At 32.3% G+C, this 18,543-nt stretch overlaps 2 protein-coding genes across 3 annotated transcripts; one reads left to right on the top strand and one right to left on the bottom strand.

Moving 5' to 3' along the window:
• Window positions 1–8,875: 8,875 nt before the first annotated feature.
• LOC25484746 (uncharacterized) lies at window positions 8,876–12,437 on the bottom strand. 2 transcript variants are annotated; one of them, XM_039829799.1, is made up of 5 exons: window positions 12,278–12,437; window positions 11,845–12,013; window positions 11,464–11,748; window positions 9,321–9,464; window positions 8,876–9,193 (listed from the first exon to the last, which is right to left on the bottom strand). In XM_039829799.1, the coding sequence occupies exons 2-5, from the start codon at window positions 12,011–12,013 to the stop codon at window positions 9,177–9,179; spliced, it is 615 nt and encodes a 204-aa protein (XP_039685733.1). In that variant the 5' UTR covers window positions 12,278–12,437; the 3' UTR covers window positions 8,876–9,176. The 2 variants fall into 2 exon arrangements, with proteins under 2 accessions (XP_039685733.1, XP_013469155.1); XM_013613701.3 differs by having other exon boundaries at window positions 11,464–12,013.
• Window positions 12,438–14,222: 1,785 nt separating this feature from the next.
• Window positions 14,223–17,718, top strand: LOC112421996 (uncharacterized). Its single transcript, XM_039829800.1, has 4 exons — window positions 14,223–14,589; window positions 15,137–15,178; window positions 15,284–15,421; window positions 16,534–17,718. The coding sequence occupies exon 4, from the start codon at window positions 16,658–16,660 to the stop codon at window positions 17,480–17,482; it is 825 nt and encodes a 274-aa protein (XP_039685734.1). The 5' UTR covers window positions 14,223–14,589; window positions 15,137–15,178; window positions 15,284–15,421; window positions 16,534–16,657; the 3' UTR covers window positions 17,483–17,718.
• Window positions 17,719–18,543: the final 825 nt, after the last annotated feature.

The following is an 18,543-nucleotide window of genomic DNA, read 5'->3' on the forward strand; positions in this document are numbered from 1 at the left end:
CAGGAGATAAAGACAAAATTTCTATCTCCTGCTCGGATAACATCAATGGAAGGTACATGAGAAATTGTGAATGTCAACGCAAAATAATGAAAAATGAGCGGTTACGTTTGTGCCGACCACGGTTTGAAGTATCTGTCAAACAATGCGCATGGGTGATGCTTGCTGCTGGAGCTGGCAATTCGATATGGTCTTATGAATTTGGATGGCTAATTAAAGGAAAACACAATACCTCTCATGTGGGCATAATTGACTAGCCAATGACCCCATGCTTCTTTAAATACAAACATTGAAGGAATATTAATGCTTCTTGAGTAATCCTTGCTTTTCTCTTGAAAGGGAGTCATCCTTGTTAAGAGTCTATGAGACATGTGCAAGGACTTATGGAGGAGCCCACAACACTAAGCTCTGCAGCGAGATAATTGATTTTGGTTAAAAATAAATTTGATTAAAAGTGATTTATGTTTGCATACATTATTTAAAAGTGAGTTGAACTATAAATTTGTGTGTGAAAATCAATTCTTGATTTAGAAGTTACAAATCATAACTTCAAGTATAATCAATTAAGGAGGCATAACCAATTCTACCTTTTAGAAATAATCTCAAAACTGTCATATATTTAGGGATGAGATAATAAATGGTTAAGGTAATATAGGTAAAATATAAATAATAGTATCATAAGTAATGATATTATTAGTTGTTTTGATACATGTGAAAAACGACAAAAGGACACTTAAAAATTAACAACTGGAATAACATACTAATGTTGACCGTTTAGAAAAAAAATCATATGACTAAGAGCAACCACAAAAGTTAGTTTGAACATCATATCTTAACCTAAAATCTAAGATATTAACTATATCAACCTTCTCACATATGTTGTTCAATCTTACTCTTCCATCCAATATGTTATTTCCAACTCACACATCAACATTCTCTCTCAAGTATTAGACTATCCACATGCATTCATGATCCATCGTCAAGAACTCCTCCCACACACCTTCACTAGACTATCATACTTCAGTTCGGACTTCTAGGGGAGTCAGAAAAATATTGAGGTAAATAATCACATTATACTAAGAGCAACTAGACAAGTGAGTGTGGACACCATAAATTCATACAAAATCATAGGGTGTGTTCGGCAGTTTAAGAAAGGAAGGAATGGATTTGAATAAAAAGGAACGATGAAGTGGAAAGAATTAAGTCTTTAATAAGGGAGGGCTTTGAAGTGTTTATTTTTCTTTATATTCTAGAATTCTCCTACTTGGGAGGAATTGAAAAATTTCTTTAGAGGAGGATTTTGGAGGGTTTTAGAGATTTAGGATAAATTCTTGAAATCCAATTTAATTTGTTAGAATATCCCCAATATTAAAAATATATTAATCACAATTATTCATTTATCATTTTCTTAACTTAATTTTTCCTTATGTTCTTTGTTAGACTCTTGCTTTTCTCTCTTCTTTGAATTGTATCTTGGATCTTTGATATATTCCTAAACACTACTTATGCTGATTGACGTTTATTGTGCTAATATATTTCATTTTAGCCTCTTAAAAAAAACTTCCCTAATTAATAAGTGTCCTAACATGTCCCAAAAATTATAGGAAAATCTATGAGAAGATATGGTGTATTTCATTGACTTTTATTAAATTGTTATTATATTTGTATTGTATTAATGGTCAGATGAGAAAATGGTCCAACACGGGTATATATGCCCATGCTAATATAGACCATGCACACCATAACGTAAAGACCATAACCCATGAAAATAGATTGACGAAGGATCGTGGATTTTGCCTCCAGTTTTCCCATTCCTCTTGGTGTTCCTGCTGCTTGAATTTACAAGGGTTATGTACCATAATTAAATCACCTTATGCATCCATCCCATGATCAATTTATCCTCATAATAATATAGTAGTATAGTAGTAATTATGTTCATCATTTCTATCTAGTTTCTTTGATATTCGTGCCACAATGTATCTAATTATGGGGCACGAAGTGTGAATTAATATTCGTCCATATGCATGAAGAATGGATGTTATAGGCTTTAAGGTACCGTTTGACCCGGTTTTTTTTCAGTTTTTCTACGTTTTTAAGGAGAAATTAGGCCAAACACAATATCAGTAAATTACCTTCGAAAAAAAGTACCTTTTTTAGATTGCATAAAATTGAATGGAATGAGCTTTAACCAAAAGTTGTTGAATGCTACTTCAAAAAACTATTTCTCCCCAATTTATTTCACAAACACCTCTCTTCAACTCCCGCCGGCAACCTTGTTTTATTTTTTCAATTAATATGCTTTTTTCTTCCATTTTTTTTTTTTAACCGGTCAATTTAATTTTTTAATGAGGTTCCATTTAAGTTTATTATCTATTTTTTTAAGGAATTTTATTATCTTTTTATCACTTATATATTAATTTCAATATCTTTTGATCATCACAACCTCGCAAATATTTGTATTCACGCTGTCAATGAATGACACCGAATATTTTTATTCCATTTCTTCAACCACGGAAATACACACGCACGTTAGCGTTTAGAGTAATACTTTATGTTTCTCTTTCTGTTTTTTTTGTTATGCTAATGCGTATAATTTTTGTTAGTGTTGTGTAATTCGTATAATTATTTTTATAAAATTTTGATTTTAATTAAAAGTACAAGTGTAGTTGCCTAAAAAAACTATACTTATATATAATTTACACATTTGTATTGTAACAAACTATGCATATCTTTTTCTTATTAAAAAAATTAAACATATCTTTTTCAATGACACCAACAATGTAACAAATATAATATTATATAATATAAATTATTATTTTTTTGACAAACACTAAAAATATGGTATTCTTATAACAAAATTTGTTATAGAGTATAATTGGAAAAGATATTGTACAAATTTGTATTCATGTTACACAAAATAAACGTCATTGAGTAAATATAGTATTGGTAAAAATATATCTTCTATATTTTAAACATTTTTTACCTTCAAAAAATATTTTAGACATTTTTTTATTTATAATGTTAATTCATAATGAATTCAAAGTTTTTTTATTTATAGACAATGCATAAATATATGCAAGGTTCCGGGTTCGAACCCCAGACACCACCTGTAACGCCCGTTTCGAATTATTTAATTATTTAATTGAGTCTAGAGTTATTTTAGATGATTTTTATGATTGAGGTGGTTTATATGATTTTTATGAGGAGTTGTGACTTATTTTATTGTTTAATAAAATAAGATTTGAAAATAAAATAAATATTGAGTTTAGGGGCTGTTTTGATATTTTAGAGAGTTTTGGGAGAGAAAGAGAGATAAGATAAGATAATTGGAGGAGGTATAAAAGGGAAACCTTGTTTTAGAAAAAACATTGTACGTACGATCAGTTTTTGGAAAAAGGGAGAAAAAGCCAAGAGAAGGGAGAAGACCTAGAGGGACTGCGATTTTCATCATACAAGGTAAGGGTGAGACTAACTTTGCAATTTTATTGAGTCTATGAATCAATGGTTACATTTAACATGAATTAGGATGAGTTTAAGAAGAATCGAAAATTAGGTCAAATTGAGTGAATTGATGATTAAACGGTGAAAAGTTGTTAGATTGATGTAGAAACTGTTTCTAGACCTTAGATAATGTATATGATGAATTCTGGAATCAACGTTAGGCTTAAAACCATGAGAAAAGATGAATTTTCGTAAAAAATGCACTTCTGCCCGAGCCTACACTAATCGCTCGCCCTCGCGAACGATGATCCTCGCCTCGCGAGTGATGAAGTTCATCGCTCGCCACACGAACCATTTTCCCTCGCCTCACGAGTTGCACGTCGCAGCTCGCCACAGCGAACAGATGAACTCACCTAGCGAGCTAGACCAGAGAGCATGCAAGATTTCATATTTTTGACTTTTGAGTTGAACTTTAGATGTCTTTGAGTGCCTGAACATGTCTAATAATGATTAGGAAAGAATGTAGGATGTGATTGAACCTGGAATTGAACTTGTGGGATTCTGACCTGAACTCGCCACGGCGAGTAGAGGCTCTCGCCTCGCGAGTGACCTAGAAACAGAGTGACTTGTTAGATTTTGCGACCTTTGTTGTACGAGTTGTCGGAAGTTGAACCCTTGGGTAGGATTAAGACTTAATAATGAGATTAACTATAATTTGTGAAGCTGAATAAGATATGTTGTTGTTGATTACGATGTGTTATAATGTTTATGCATTACTTGAAGAATAATTGTATATATAATATGTTGATGAATTGAATTTGATATAATTATGTCTTGCTGTTGCACACTGCCTATGTTGCTGTTTGTTATTTAACTAAGCTGCATGAGTCGTCTAAGATGTTGAAGATGATGATGTTCCAAATTATTGGACTAATATAAGAGGTTGTCGAATTAAGTTGTTTAAGAGGTCGAGTCCATGCATAAGCATTCATAGTTGGGGGCTTGATGCCCTGGAGCTTTGTACTCACCACGTTGGAGCATTAACTCAAAATTAGCGATGGGGGCTTGATGCCCTGGAAGTATATTAATACTCAAATAGCGATGGGGGCTTGATGCCCTGTATTGGTACCACATGCATATAAGAGGTCTAAGTTGCATAGTTGCATTTGTCGAGTCGATGATGATAAAATGATTAAGTTGAGATTATTATGAAGTGATTTGTGATATATTATTATCAATGCTGATTAATAAGATGTTTTATGTTGTTAAATATAATTGTTGAATTATATGCTTAATATTATTGTTTTGTGAAATCTCATCCCTTCTGCTTGGAAATGTTGCTCTTCGTATGAGTAACTTTCATGTAATCCAGAGTAGGTTGTTGTTTGTGCTGTCGTGAGTGGCCTTGCCTCACTGAGTCTTAGGTTGCTCTGATACGTAACGAGAGGGGATCTTAGTGGATATTTCTCTTTCCTTTACGTACATGATATGTCTTGATGTTACTTAACTGAACTTATGATGTGTTTTGATGAGGCATGCATGCCAAGACAATTTATGAAGTTGAATTTAATTCCGCTGCTTTATGTTGAAGCTTATGCTGCAGGATATTTATCTATTTTTGAGATTCTAAGAAGTGTGATATCCCGTTATATGTTGTTTACTCTGATTATATGTTTGAAATTTTTAAGTTGGGGAAAACGGGGTCTTACACCACCAAAAAATAATAAATTCAAAGTTTTGTATAATATTTTGCCAAACAGCTTTTAACTCAAAAATAACTTTAGAACTAAAAAAAAATAAAGAAACCAAACAGCTTTAGCCTTTTTCTTAAAGAGCTTTATTTTAACTTTGTTTTAAAGTAGCTTTTAGACCAAAAAAAAGTCTGGCCAAACGGTACCTAAGTATATATGAGTAGAAGAACTTGTCCCAAGTTTTGAAGTAGATATACTGAATCTATTGTAATTAATGAATGTTATTGAGTTGATTAGCATATATGAATTCTCCTAAGATTTTAAACAAGTATTATACTGAAAAGTTCTATTCATATATATACTTAATAACGACTACTAGGTTGTTTCTTGGGTGAAAAGTCATATACCTACCTCTTGGGTGAAATCTTTTTTTCATATACCTCTTGGGTGAAAACTAGGTTGTTTCTACTTAATGAATCGACTATGATTTATTAAATTTGAAAAGGTAAATAAAATCAATCAAAGTGTTTTAAATAACTGAAAATAAAGTAGATAATTAACTATTAACCCTTTTTGAATTTTTAGAAGAAATTACCTACATGAGAAAAACAAATAGGAATCGAATCCTTTCATTGTCCCCGTTTTTTGACGCACTTGTTCTCCTATGCAACTAGTTACACTCAATCACGTCATAAAAAAATATTACTAATCAACGAAAACAGCGTGTGTTTTGATTAGAGTCTTGTTAATCCATGCCCTCAGACAACAGTTAAAGAAACCAATAAAAAAGTTTTTAATTAAAAAGACATTTTTTTTTTACTTTTAAAGGATTGATTGCACAACTTCTAATATAATACTTACTGTATTCGCTTCTTTATTCAGTGCTCTCAAACATTTCCCTTTTGATTTTATGGAAATCAAAATGTGGACTTTTTTTTAAGGGGAAATCACAATGTGGACTTGTGAATGGGTTACAAACTCCAATTAGTTGCTTCATAAAGTCACGGTGAAAATGTTATTGGAACATGATAATAACCATGCCAACACGCTTCCAAACGAAGGCTGGGTTCAATTCACTTACTCATAAATCCTTTGTTGAAATAACGTTTGTCATTGTCTTAGGTTATTCATGATTTGATTAAGCATAAAAAATAATTTATTAGTAGTCAAATACACTTGCAAAATTTTGTTCCTATAATTACCATAGTCTATAATCATCATGTTAATAAATCTCAAATCTAATCCTACGCCCAACTATCCAATCGCAAGGTAGATCCCACAATTTTGTTTGGGTGTTTTTTTTTTTGTTTGTTTTTGTTTTTTGAGGGATTTGTTTGGGTGTTAGAGAGTGCTAGATGCTTCTTATTGGAAAAAAAACAGTTTCGAAATTGAAAATAAATAAGGTTCGAAAATAGTTTATAAGTGATGGGACTTCAACGGAAAAATATTAGGTTGGATCATCATATTGAGTTACAAGCAACCAATTCATCTTCATTCAAAACTTTAAGTCATTATGTATATGAATATTCTCACTTATATGTTATTCAATGTCTCATTTTTCATTGAATGTGAAACTTTTAACTCACAATACATCAACATTCTCCAACTCAAGTGTGGCACGTTCTTGATCTAACACTAGGAGCCACTTTTGCTCCAACAAGTCGAATCGAAGATACTATTGATGGTACTTTTAAGGGGACAATATTGTGTTGGATTATCACATTGAGTTAAGAGCAACCACACAAGTGAGGTTGAACATCACATCTACATCAAAAATCTTAATGCATTAAGTATATGAATCTTCTCGTTTACGTATTCAACATCTCTTCGTTCCTCCAACATGAGACTTTTTAACTCACACTTGATAGATCAACGATAAAAAATGACAAACATCACCTTATAATGCCTTAGACACTAAAAATCTATTACTAGATCTCATTTGGATCTCTTCAGATTTTTGGTGATCTATATGTACATTAATCCATAACAGTTTTTTTAGTCTTTGTAGTCTTTGATATGTAGAACAACTTCAACGGTGGTAGGTGAAGCTGTTGGGTTACTGGGGGAGCTCGGGGGACATTATATACCGAGGCTAGAACAACCGCACAAGCAAGAGAGACACTACACTCTTACCCAAAACCTTAAGGTTATGGGTTTATGGATCCTCTTACTTATAATGTGTTCAACCTTTACTCTTTTATTCGATGTGGGACGTATAACTCACACTTGTAAACAACAATATAAACAATTTATTGGTGAAAAACCCCATGCTTGTTGTAGTTTGGTCTCAACCTCAAATGTTAGATATTTTGTGTGCGTGTATTTAGATAGTCAATGGTATAACGCAGAATTTTGTATAACCCAATGTCTTCACAATTATTGTAAGAAATTCCAAAATATCCTTTATCCCTTTTAAATAGTATTATTTTCTTCAAAAACTCAGATTTTTCTTTTGTTTTCTAAAATACCAAGTTTTGTTAATTAGGTGTCTGAAGCAAAAAATTATCTCGGACAATTTAAAAGTTGAGCTTTAACACCAAAATTTCAAAAAGCTCAATCTAAATTGTTTGAAACGACATTTTATAGTAAAAATATTTAGCCACGGTTATAACCTTGGTAATTTGCAAAAAAAAAAAAAAGAAAACACAATTTTTCTGAAAAACTTATTTAAATTCCTGAATATAAATATGTTACGAGAAACTCAAATGTATAGCTATCCAAAAACATATATTTACAGCAAAAATGGAGAAAGGAGGTGACAAATTGGAGGAGGATAAAATTTGAATTTTTGAAAAATACCGGGGTGGGAGATAAGTTGTGGAGGCATAAAAAAATTCTAACAAATACGCATAAGTGTTGGATTACCCTTGAAAATGAACCAAGGGTTGAATCTCGAAAATTGCTGTTGACACATCACTTCATAGATGAAATTGAACTTCAGCAATTAACTACCGCCAGTAAACTTCCACGGGCATTTGAGTAATTTACTGGTATTTTTCAGTCAAAGGTGATGTGTCAACAGCAATTTTCTTGAATCTCCACATACGTGGGCTTTTCAACCAAAAAGAACAAATGTGGGCTTTGCATTTTTTGGTTGTAACTTCTGTTAGTAGTTTGATTTGTCCACCCATTGCTTAATCGAGGTAGTCAACTAGGTATAATGTGATATTTGAACAATTAAAATTTGACGATTATTGGAACATAGTATAAAAGTACACCTAAAACAAGTGTTACTTTAATTAAAGAAAAGAAAAATTATTATTAAAATGATAACAGTATAAAAATACGGTGTCAAACAATTTTTAGGTTGTCAAAATAACTTTTCCTTAAAAGAAAAGCGTCAAAATCCGTATAAAAATACGGTGTCGAACAACTTTTAGGTTTTTCCTTTAAAAAAAAGCGTTAAAATAACTTTTCTCATACTAATTATTCTCTGACATGCACATGGAATAATTTCTGAAGAATTTTACACAGTAAATTGATGGATTCAACAAAGCATTTTCAAATGCCAAAAACAATCCATCTAAAAAATAATGGCCGCAAAAAAGCAGAACTTCTGCATTATGGATTTATATTTTATGGTATTCTACAAATCATAGTATCCTAATGTTGTTTGAACTAGCCTATTTTGTATTAAAAGTCTTAACTAAATAAATTTTTAGAAAAATTACTTAGAACATGCACACTCCTTGGGAAAAAAAATGTCACTAATTGAAATTTAAAAATAAAAATAAACTACCTAAAAATTAATCAGAACTATAAACATGCAATCCTTAAGAGAAATCAGCAATGTCATCATCATCACCACCAAGGTGGATCAAAAACAAAAAACTGACCTCAACATGTTCAGTTGGAAAAGACAACAATGAACAATCTAATCAGAAGTCCTTTTTTTAAAAACATTGCCAAAATTACCAAACAAGTCACTGTACAAGCAAACTAACTGAAATTCCTAATGGCTGTACAAAAGCACATACAAATCAAACTAATGAAAAATATCCTAAACTCACACTGTGAACGAAGGAAAGAATCTTCAAAATTTCCATATCATCCTTCCTGCATACCTGCACCAATATAGACAAATGGGAAAAAAAATTAGTTACAGCAATCTCTATACAATTACGTCACAACATATACATAAATTTTCCCATTGCACAGCTTTGGAAAAGAATTATATAATAGAATACACACTTGGAAAGCGAGAGCCAGGTTCATCTCCATTACTGGTGTTGAAGTTCGTAGGATACTGAACTGAAATTAAACCTTCGTCTGATGCAACCGCTGACTCAGGGGAAGCTGTTAACCCAACAGACGCACTACTCGCAGATTTGATTCCTGAAAGGAAAGTCTTAGCTAAATCAGTATTTCATTAAGAAAAAACTTTGAAAAGAGATGCATCTAAAACTTTAGAGTTTGATGATTATTAGAAGACAGATACCAATTGAGTTCGAATGAACTAAAGTTTGTTGTTAAAAGCAAGATGCTTTTGTGAGAGCAATGTCAGATGAGTTTGATAGGAAACTATTTAACAATACTGATCCTAGACATCCAATTATCCTCTATGAAACACAGACATAGACACCTGACACGACGACACGACGACACATCGGCACCGATAATAATTTGAAAAAACAAAAGTGATTGAATGTAACATGTGTCGGTGTCGGACATTTACACGTGTTAGGCACACCTTCAACCAAAAGTGTAGGTGCTACATGGTTTATCGTTCTAGTTGCACTTCAACAAAGCAGTACGATCATAGATTAGTGTTCTTTATGCCATAACTTCAGGCCCTTTCAAAGCAGAAAGGCAGTAACCACAACGAAAATTTAGAAAGGAATGGGTCATTTTCTAACACATTGAAAGAATATCAACAAGTCCTTGGCCCTATAGTAAGTTTCTGATGTCTCAAGATGTTCAATCAAGATTGAAGAAGGTACGAAAATCAAATTCGCAATTACAGAAGTGGAAATAATGTAATTTATGTTTGGACATAGTAGTTTCCTTATGACATAATGTACATTTGTTACCACAAAATCCACTCTGTATACTGTGAAATGGTTATTCAGTATCAGGGTACACCCTCATACCTGTAAAACAACTAATATAAAATCCTTTGCAGATTCAAGACGAATGTGAGCATGAAATGAATATATTGACTCAGATATGAGACTTCTTTGCAAAATACATACATTAAACAAAATAACATTCATAAGTTGTGTCATCTTTGTATGAATCCTATGCAAATTTGATTTCAAAATAGAGCTTGTTATTGTTACAATGACCTTATAAGAGTTGAAAAAGCAAAAAGTTATAGGACATCAATAGAAGTAATTCAAACCCCAGGTGATATCCCATATATGATCCAAGTGATGACTAGGTTACACAACAACAACAACCAAGCCTTATCCCACTAAGTGGGGTCGGCTACATGGAACAAATTACGCCATAGTGTTCTATCATAAACCATATTTGGATCCAACTCGTTGACCTCTAAATCCTTTCTAATGGTTTCTCTTATAGTTTTCTTAGGTCTTCCCCTAGCTCTTTTGATCTGACTCTCCTCCATCTGGTCTACTCTTCTTACGACGGCATCTAAGGGTCTTCTCTTTACATGCCTAAACCATCTAAGTCTATTTTCTACCAACTTTTCTACTATAGGTGCTACCCCCATTCTCTCTCTCTCTAATGGTGTCATTTCTAATTCTATCCCGTCTGGTCTTACCACTATCCAACACAACATCCTCATATCCGCCACGCTTACTTAATTCTCGTGCTCTTAACCTCCCAACACTCTGTACCGTACAACATCGCCGGTCGGACTACTCTTTACACAGTACACATAATTTGAAAATGTTTTATCTCAATTAAGATAGATATTAGTTGTGGTAGTCAGAAAAACTGACCATATTTTGAGATGTAGCAGAACTGAAGCAACTAAAACTAATTACAAATACAATTGAATTCTAGGACACCTTGCAACTTAACACAAGAATCAAATATGATAAAGAACACAAGAATCAGGTGAGAAATGCATGCGTTAAACCAAATGTTAGAAGAGCCGCAAGTGAAATGCATATGAACCAAGCCAATGTACTGATGCAGGCAGCTCTATGCTCAATTGATTTATTTTTTTTAAAAATTGACAATTTAGAATTTATAGAGAGATTATTTAGCTGTTCTGATCATATATGGCACAACACCAATTTGAGATGTAAGCATATATGTAACTAGAGAGATGCTTGAAAGTAAATAATCTAAAATTTAATCGAAACCAAATGAGCATTGATTACAGCATATGGAAATAGACCCAGCAAAGGAACATGTAATTTACCGTGAAATATGATGACGAGGAAGAAAAAAATAGTGATGACCATAGCAGAAAGATTTGTATATGTTGAAGACGACGGCAACTTGCTTGCTTTCATCTTTTTAACTGCATTCATTTTCTTAATCCTCGCACGCTTCCTCAACGCAAGCTCAGCTAATTCCTTCACAAACTTATGATCACCAGCATCCAAAGATGGACCTCTAGGAGGCAAAGGTGGCTTTTGAGGCTTTCTTGGATTAGTAAACTTAATTTTCTGTTTTCCATGATTTCCATTAACATGTTCTAAACCTTTATCCACCAACAATTCTAAATTACATTCATCTACACCAACAACATCACAAAAATTTGAAGAACTGCTACATGATGCTTCAATTCCATTTTTACCCTTTTCTGATCCATCTAAATTCATAACCCCATTCCATGACCAAGGAAAACCGTTTTTTGAATTTGAATCTCTCTCATCATTGCTTGTATCCTCTTCGCTTGTGTTCTCACCACTTTCAATGTCAAATTCAACCTCTTTTTCCTTTTCTCTTTGAATAGCACGACCCATCTAATTAAATCAATTTCAATCAACAATTAAAACAAAACCCATCTAATAATCATGCTAAAGATATGATTTTTAATAATGAAAAGCTTGAACCAATTACTCAAAAACAAAACCCATTTCACAATCATGCCAAAGATTCAATTTTTAATAATGAAAAGCTTAAACAAATAGCTCAAAAACAATGCTTTCAAAAATTAAGAACATAATCAAGATAACAAATAAAAATTGAAAAGAAGATGAAGAAAAAAAGGAGGGTCAAGGAGGTACCTTAAGTCAAAGGGTAGAACCCTAGAAACGATGTTATTGTTGAAACATTCTTAACTAGGAATGTAATGATGCACGCAGGCGCACTCATACAAAGACAAAACATTTTAAAAAACGAAATAATAATAAAAAAAAGACAAGAATTTAAGGTTTTTCGGTTTTATTAATGGCCAGTTGTTTTTCTCTCTTTTTGTCATTAATTTATTTAATTTAAAAGACAAGAATATAAGGTTTTTCTTTTGTCAATGGTTGAAACTTGAAAAGTTGTTTTTATTCGGAAAAGAGTCAACAAACACACACTACCCTCCCAATTCTCCACAAGAAGACAACAACGGTTATTTCCATGATATATCCATATCCATTATCTATCGCTTTATCAATTGGGTCCTTTTCAAAAAAAAATATTGCTCTTCTCTCATCAAGATTTGTCCACTCTCATACAAACCGACCAAAATATCTCCAACATGACTTAGGTCATATTGAACTCAACGTGAGAGTTAATTCACGTTCATTGCATGCCAGCGTGGATTAATTCACGCTGTGCACTGATATAGCAGCAGACATCATTGAATGTCATTAACAAAGTCGGTAATGATTTCTAATCTTTACACACTTATAATTGATTTGAATTACACCAGTTTAACAACATAATCACACATAATCGATCCAAATTTCACAAATTCGTCGTTAATCACACAATCACACATAAACGATCCAAATTACACAAATTTGTCGTTAATGACGCATAATCACTTAATCACACTTAATGACACATAAACGATTCAAATTACACAAATTTATCGTTAAATTACACATAACACAAATTCATTAAAATTCAACATTGCAGGCACAAATTCGAACACATTACACTATTACATGTTACTCAATATTACACTTCAATGGATCGGACATAAAGTGTTATTTTGAACCATTAACCTAAACATGTAATCAATGTTGCTATCGTTTTTGATACGTTATGGAAAATACACGGTCTTCTAAAAGTTATATTCCTTGTGCTCCCCAAATCTACGCATATGAGATGTTCTTTGATTTTCACCAATATGGATAAAGTATATGTTAAGTTGTGCTTTCAACTCGTCAACCTTGTCGGTGGGGGTTAAAAAGACCTTAATATTCTTTTTCACGGCGACGTATCGGACATGAGCTTCAATTGGAACTTGTGCATCTTCAGACATGTTTCACTTCACACAATATAATGAAATAACAAGTATGAGAATAAAACCAAATGAAAGATAAAATCAATAGTTGAATAATTATAGATAAAAAAATGCGAGCAATAATTGGCGTGACACAACCGACCACCAAAAAAATATTTCACTTTATATATATATAATGTTAGTTACATGTTGGTCACAAATATCGGCGTTACATAACCGACCACTAAAAATAAGTCGGTGTTATATCGACAAAAAATAAGACGAACATCGACAAAAAAAAGTGTCAATGCTATCTAACTAACCTATTAGATAGGCTAGTTAGGAGAACAATGTTAAGAGATTGTTTCTTAGTGTAATATTTTCAAAATATTCAACATTTGTTTCTTAACTAGTTTAGTGCGATACCAACAGTATTTTACAAATGTAAGAATCAACATGAGCCTCAAATATTCAATATCAAACAAAAACATAAACATAATGACAACATTAAAGAATGTTCATAAAGATAATAAATATCGAGACACAAAAAACATAAAAATAAATTTCAGAAATCAAATAAGTGCAGTATTACCATATTGATTAACGGTTTATATCGTTGTTGATTTCAAAGTCAATAAATCAACATTGACTTCAAATTACCAAGACAATTGTAATGATCCAGCAGCTCTGATTAATAATAATGGTGTAAATTAGAGACTCCAAATAAAGGATGAGATAAGATTTTATATATTATATTAAATTGGAGAAATATTGATGAAACAATAATGCTTTAGTAGTAAAAGGAGGGGCAAAATAGTAAAAGAGGAAAGGGTTAAATGTGATTAATAAGAGGAATGAAAATCAGAATTTTTCATCATATCTCTCTTATTTTCTCAGACGCCCATCCTCTCTTCTTCACCTTGGCCATCACCTTCAAATTCCTTCCTCACCAATCCCTCAAAATCAAGCACGTGCATGAATGAAAATCATAAACCCATCATCAAAGAAACCTATTTCCGGTAATATTTTGCTCAAATTCTCCATTTTCCCTCCTGTTTAGAATCAACCCAAAAACCCCCACATTTCTATTCTTCAAACCCTCCTACTGCATGTACGAAATTCTCATGAGAATCAAGCTTTGGATGTCTAGAAACTGAGGTAAGATGAATTAAACCTTCTCTCTTTATTCTTTTCTTTCTCTTTCATGCCAAACCCTGAGACCCTAAAAGATGGAAAATAAAGGGATTTTATAAGTTAAATGGACTGGTTTTGGCTATTATTGGGTTGTATATGTTTGGTTTGCAAGTTCATATAAAAGAAGAGCTGTTTGTGTGAAATTCCTGTAGACATACCTGTGGTAAAATTAGCATAACTCTCTGAATATAGGTCATATGCTAATGATTGTTAATCCACTGCAAAGAAGACAAAATTTCCTACAGTTTAGACACAAGAGTTGTTAAATTTCATTAAGTATAGTAGGAGAAAAGCTCCCTACAAGTTTGAGAAAGTTTCGGTCATGTTTCTGTACAAATACCCACTCTTTTGTTAAACTGAACCAATTGAATGGTTAACCCTCAAAACAAAAATTATATTTGTAATCCTGACACCCTACGCTTTCCAATGAGTGGTCGTTTGCTCAAAACGGATATCATTTGGTATTTTAATTAAATTGTGAAAGTTAAGGTACTGATGCTGGAATTTGCAGGGTGGACCCTGCGGGTTTGACATATGTGAGCCATACAAACCGGTAAGTGAGATGTTCGGAACATGAGGATAGTCTTTTCATGTCACTCTGATTCCCTGGAGGCTTAGGAGCACTTAAAGAAACTGATTTTAAACATTTAGTTTGAAGTAGGAAAGCTTGGAAAGAAATTGAAGAATAAGCATAAGCTGAAGCAAGAATGTAGGAGCTTGAGACTTAAAGTTTGGAGATAAGCTAATGAAAGCAAGGTCTCTATGATGTTTATGCATATTGGGCTGACAAGAACAAGTAGGATTTTTGTTTATATTTAAAAACGGAGGGACATTAAAAAAAATATTTGTGTTTTATTATAACTCACTACACACTATCAGTACATCATTAATGATTTTTTAACAAGGAATAATTTTATAAAATTACTATGTGAAAATGTCGGATCGACTTATAATAAAAGGGTTTGTTTAACATGTGCAACATTGTACATGTTAAAACAACTAATAGTAGTAACTTTTTCTTAGAAAACAACAATTATTTATTCAAAAGTTTTATATTTAATATTAAATGTACAAGTTTCAATATAAAATTTCTATTTTGAACTTCTTAACATGTGCAAATTTGCACATGATAGAAAAACCCATAATAAAATACATAGAAGTATGATTTTAAACTCATAAGTCACTTTTAGTTAATAATTGTGTGCGCCAAAAAAACCACTGATACTAGGCCTATGTAATATTGTTTTTTTTTATTACTCCGTTCATTCCAAATTATAAGTCCTTTTTTTTCTATTAGATTAATGGTTGGAACTCACACGTTTTAAATGTGAAGAAGTGGGGTGTTCGGGGTTTGAAACCCGACCTCTACATATATTATGTAATATTCATATCTACCGAGTTAAGTTCACGTGGGCCTAAATTATAAGTCCTTCTATAATATCAATGAAACATTAGTGTTTTTTTTTACCATACATTTAACTAAGAAAATATTTCCTTGGTTAGCATTTTCCTTGAACTATTTATTACGCTTTCTTCTTTTAATTATCTAATTTAATGACAATTTCATAATATTTCGTTCACGTACATACGTATGGTCAAAACGACTTATAATTTAGGATCAAGGAAGTATCTCGGAGCTTCTCTTTAGTCGAGAAACTCATTGTGTAAGACATTAGTAATGTGAGCTTCTCTATTTTATTTTGGAGGGACCAAGATTTTTCTCATAAACAATGTAAAAGTTATTTTTTTCTTCTCAACTAAAAAAATATAAATCTCGGATTTAGGATGGTAGGGTAGCATCTGAAAATATTGATGGTATTTAATTTCACATGTTACCAATATCTGTTCTCCTATTTCCTTCCTATGTTCTCAAGCTTACTGCAATTAAACTTCACCATGCCTTTCCAGATTCTACTCTCGATTACTATGCCTTTTCAGCTTACCGCAAGTTATATGCCTATAAATAGTCCTTGTCTCTCTATCACTTGCAATGCTTTATTGAATTGCCACCTTACAAACTTCTTCAGCACACATGGGTTATGTGGGATCGTTTGAGCTGAATGGAGTACACATCAAGACCAGAGCAACATCCGATGAGCAAAAGATTGAGAATCATATAAGATCGTTCTTGCATCGTTCTAACAATCATCGAACCAAAGTTATCGGGCTTGATGCTGAATGGCTTCTGTTACATGGCACGGAGCCAGGAACAGTTACCAAATCCAAATGTGCAACACTGCAGTTCTGTGATGGACACTCGTGTCTTATCATTCACCTAAATGGTTTCAATTGCTTTGAGAGTTGGGCATATGATTCTGTCCACAAATCACTGCTTAATTTTCTTCGTCTCCCAAATGTTACATTTGTTGGAGTTGGAATCAAAGAGAATTTGGCTAAGTTGGAGAAGCAGTATGGATTTGGATGTAGAAATGCTGTTGAACTTGGACCCTTTGCTGCAAGTGTTATGAAGAGGCCTCATTTGAGTTTTTGTGGTGTTGATGAATTAGCTTTTGTGGTATGTAAACTTGATTTACGGAAGTACAGGCCTTTAAAAACGGTGTATGACTGGGGTTGCCTAAGCAAAGAACTTGCCAAACTTGCTACTGTTAATGTTTATTCTTATTACAAGATTGGGAGCAAATTGCTTCAATGTGATGTTGCAGGTGGGCGTAATGCTGCAAATGGATCCTCTCAAGCGGTTGCAAGAAAGAGAAACAAAAATAAGAAGGTTGTTAATGGTACCTCTCAAACAGGTGCAAGAAAGAAAAGCAAAGATAAAGAGAAGAAAGATGTAAGTGGCAACTCTCAAGCAGTCGCGAGAAAGAGAAAGAGAAAAGGTAATGGAGAGAAGGATTAATGAGAAAGATAAGAGCCTAAAGAGGAAGAATTAGAGGCCCGGGTTGGATAACGACAAAGAATTATTTGAGCCCCAAATCAGTAATCCTGTTATGCTTCTCGTTTGTTTTTGTTTAATAGTACTAATTAACTCGATGGTTTAGTTTATCAGTATTGTATATGCCGTATTTTTACTGTAACTGCTGTACTCTGTTAACTTAATTCAACATAGCAGAGGCAAACTTTGTTTGGATATTATTAAGGCTCTGTTTGGTAGCTGAAAAGCTAACTGATAGCTTATAATTGAAAAGCTTGCTTATTAAAAATAATGTATTTGATAAATTAGTTGTTGAAGCAGCTGATAAATATAAAATGACATAAAAGAACATGTGTGTGTTTATATGTATATCAAAATATGTATATTAAACAAAAGAGTGGATTTAATATACATATATTTAACCCTATAAATATTCAAACTTTTGGTCTTAGTCTCCATAAAAAAATTCTTCGACCTTTAATCTTAAAAAAATATTCACCGATAATTTTGATCTCTGCTTTATGAATTCCAAAAATAAGAGAAAGGTGGAAATAAAATATGAGTTAGAATATATAAAATTTTACAACGTACAATAGACTAATTATTTTTTCCTTTAAAAAAAATAGACTAGTTATTTTTGTGTGGTGTACGGCAGGTTAGTTATAGTAAAATATAAAACATTTTCTTAAAAAAAATACATACATATATATATAAAGTGCTCCTTAAAAAAAAAACAACGTGACATTTTTTTTAAAAGGACAAAATGGGGCGGTTATAAAGATGAACATGAGTAGTTGTTTAATTAAAAAAATAATTAATTTAAATTAATAAGGTTAAAGTTGGAAGAAAATATAAAAAGCTACTTGAAATAGCTTTTCAAAAAAACGCTATAAGCTCATGAAAAAAGCTTGTTACCAAACACGCCACATTTTCATCTAACGAGCTTATAAGCTAATCCAACAAGCTATAAGCTAGCTTTTTTGTGTTACCAAATACAGCCTAAGTTTATTGTTCAGTTTAAATCCTTGCATTATTATAATAAAGCG

This window comes from Medicago truncatula, chromosome 1 (genome assembly GCF_003473485.1).
Source record: "Medicago truncatula cultivar Jemalong A17 chromosome 1, MtrunA17r5.0-ANR, whole genome shotgun sequence".
Lineage (NCBI taxonomy): Eukaryota > Viridiplantae > Streptophyta > Magnoliopsida > Fabales > Fabaceae > Medicago > Medicago truncatula.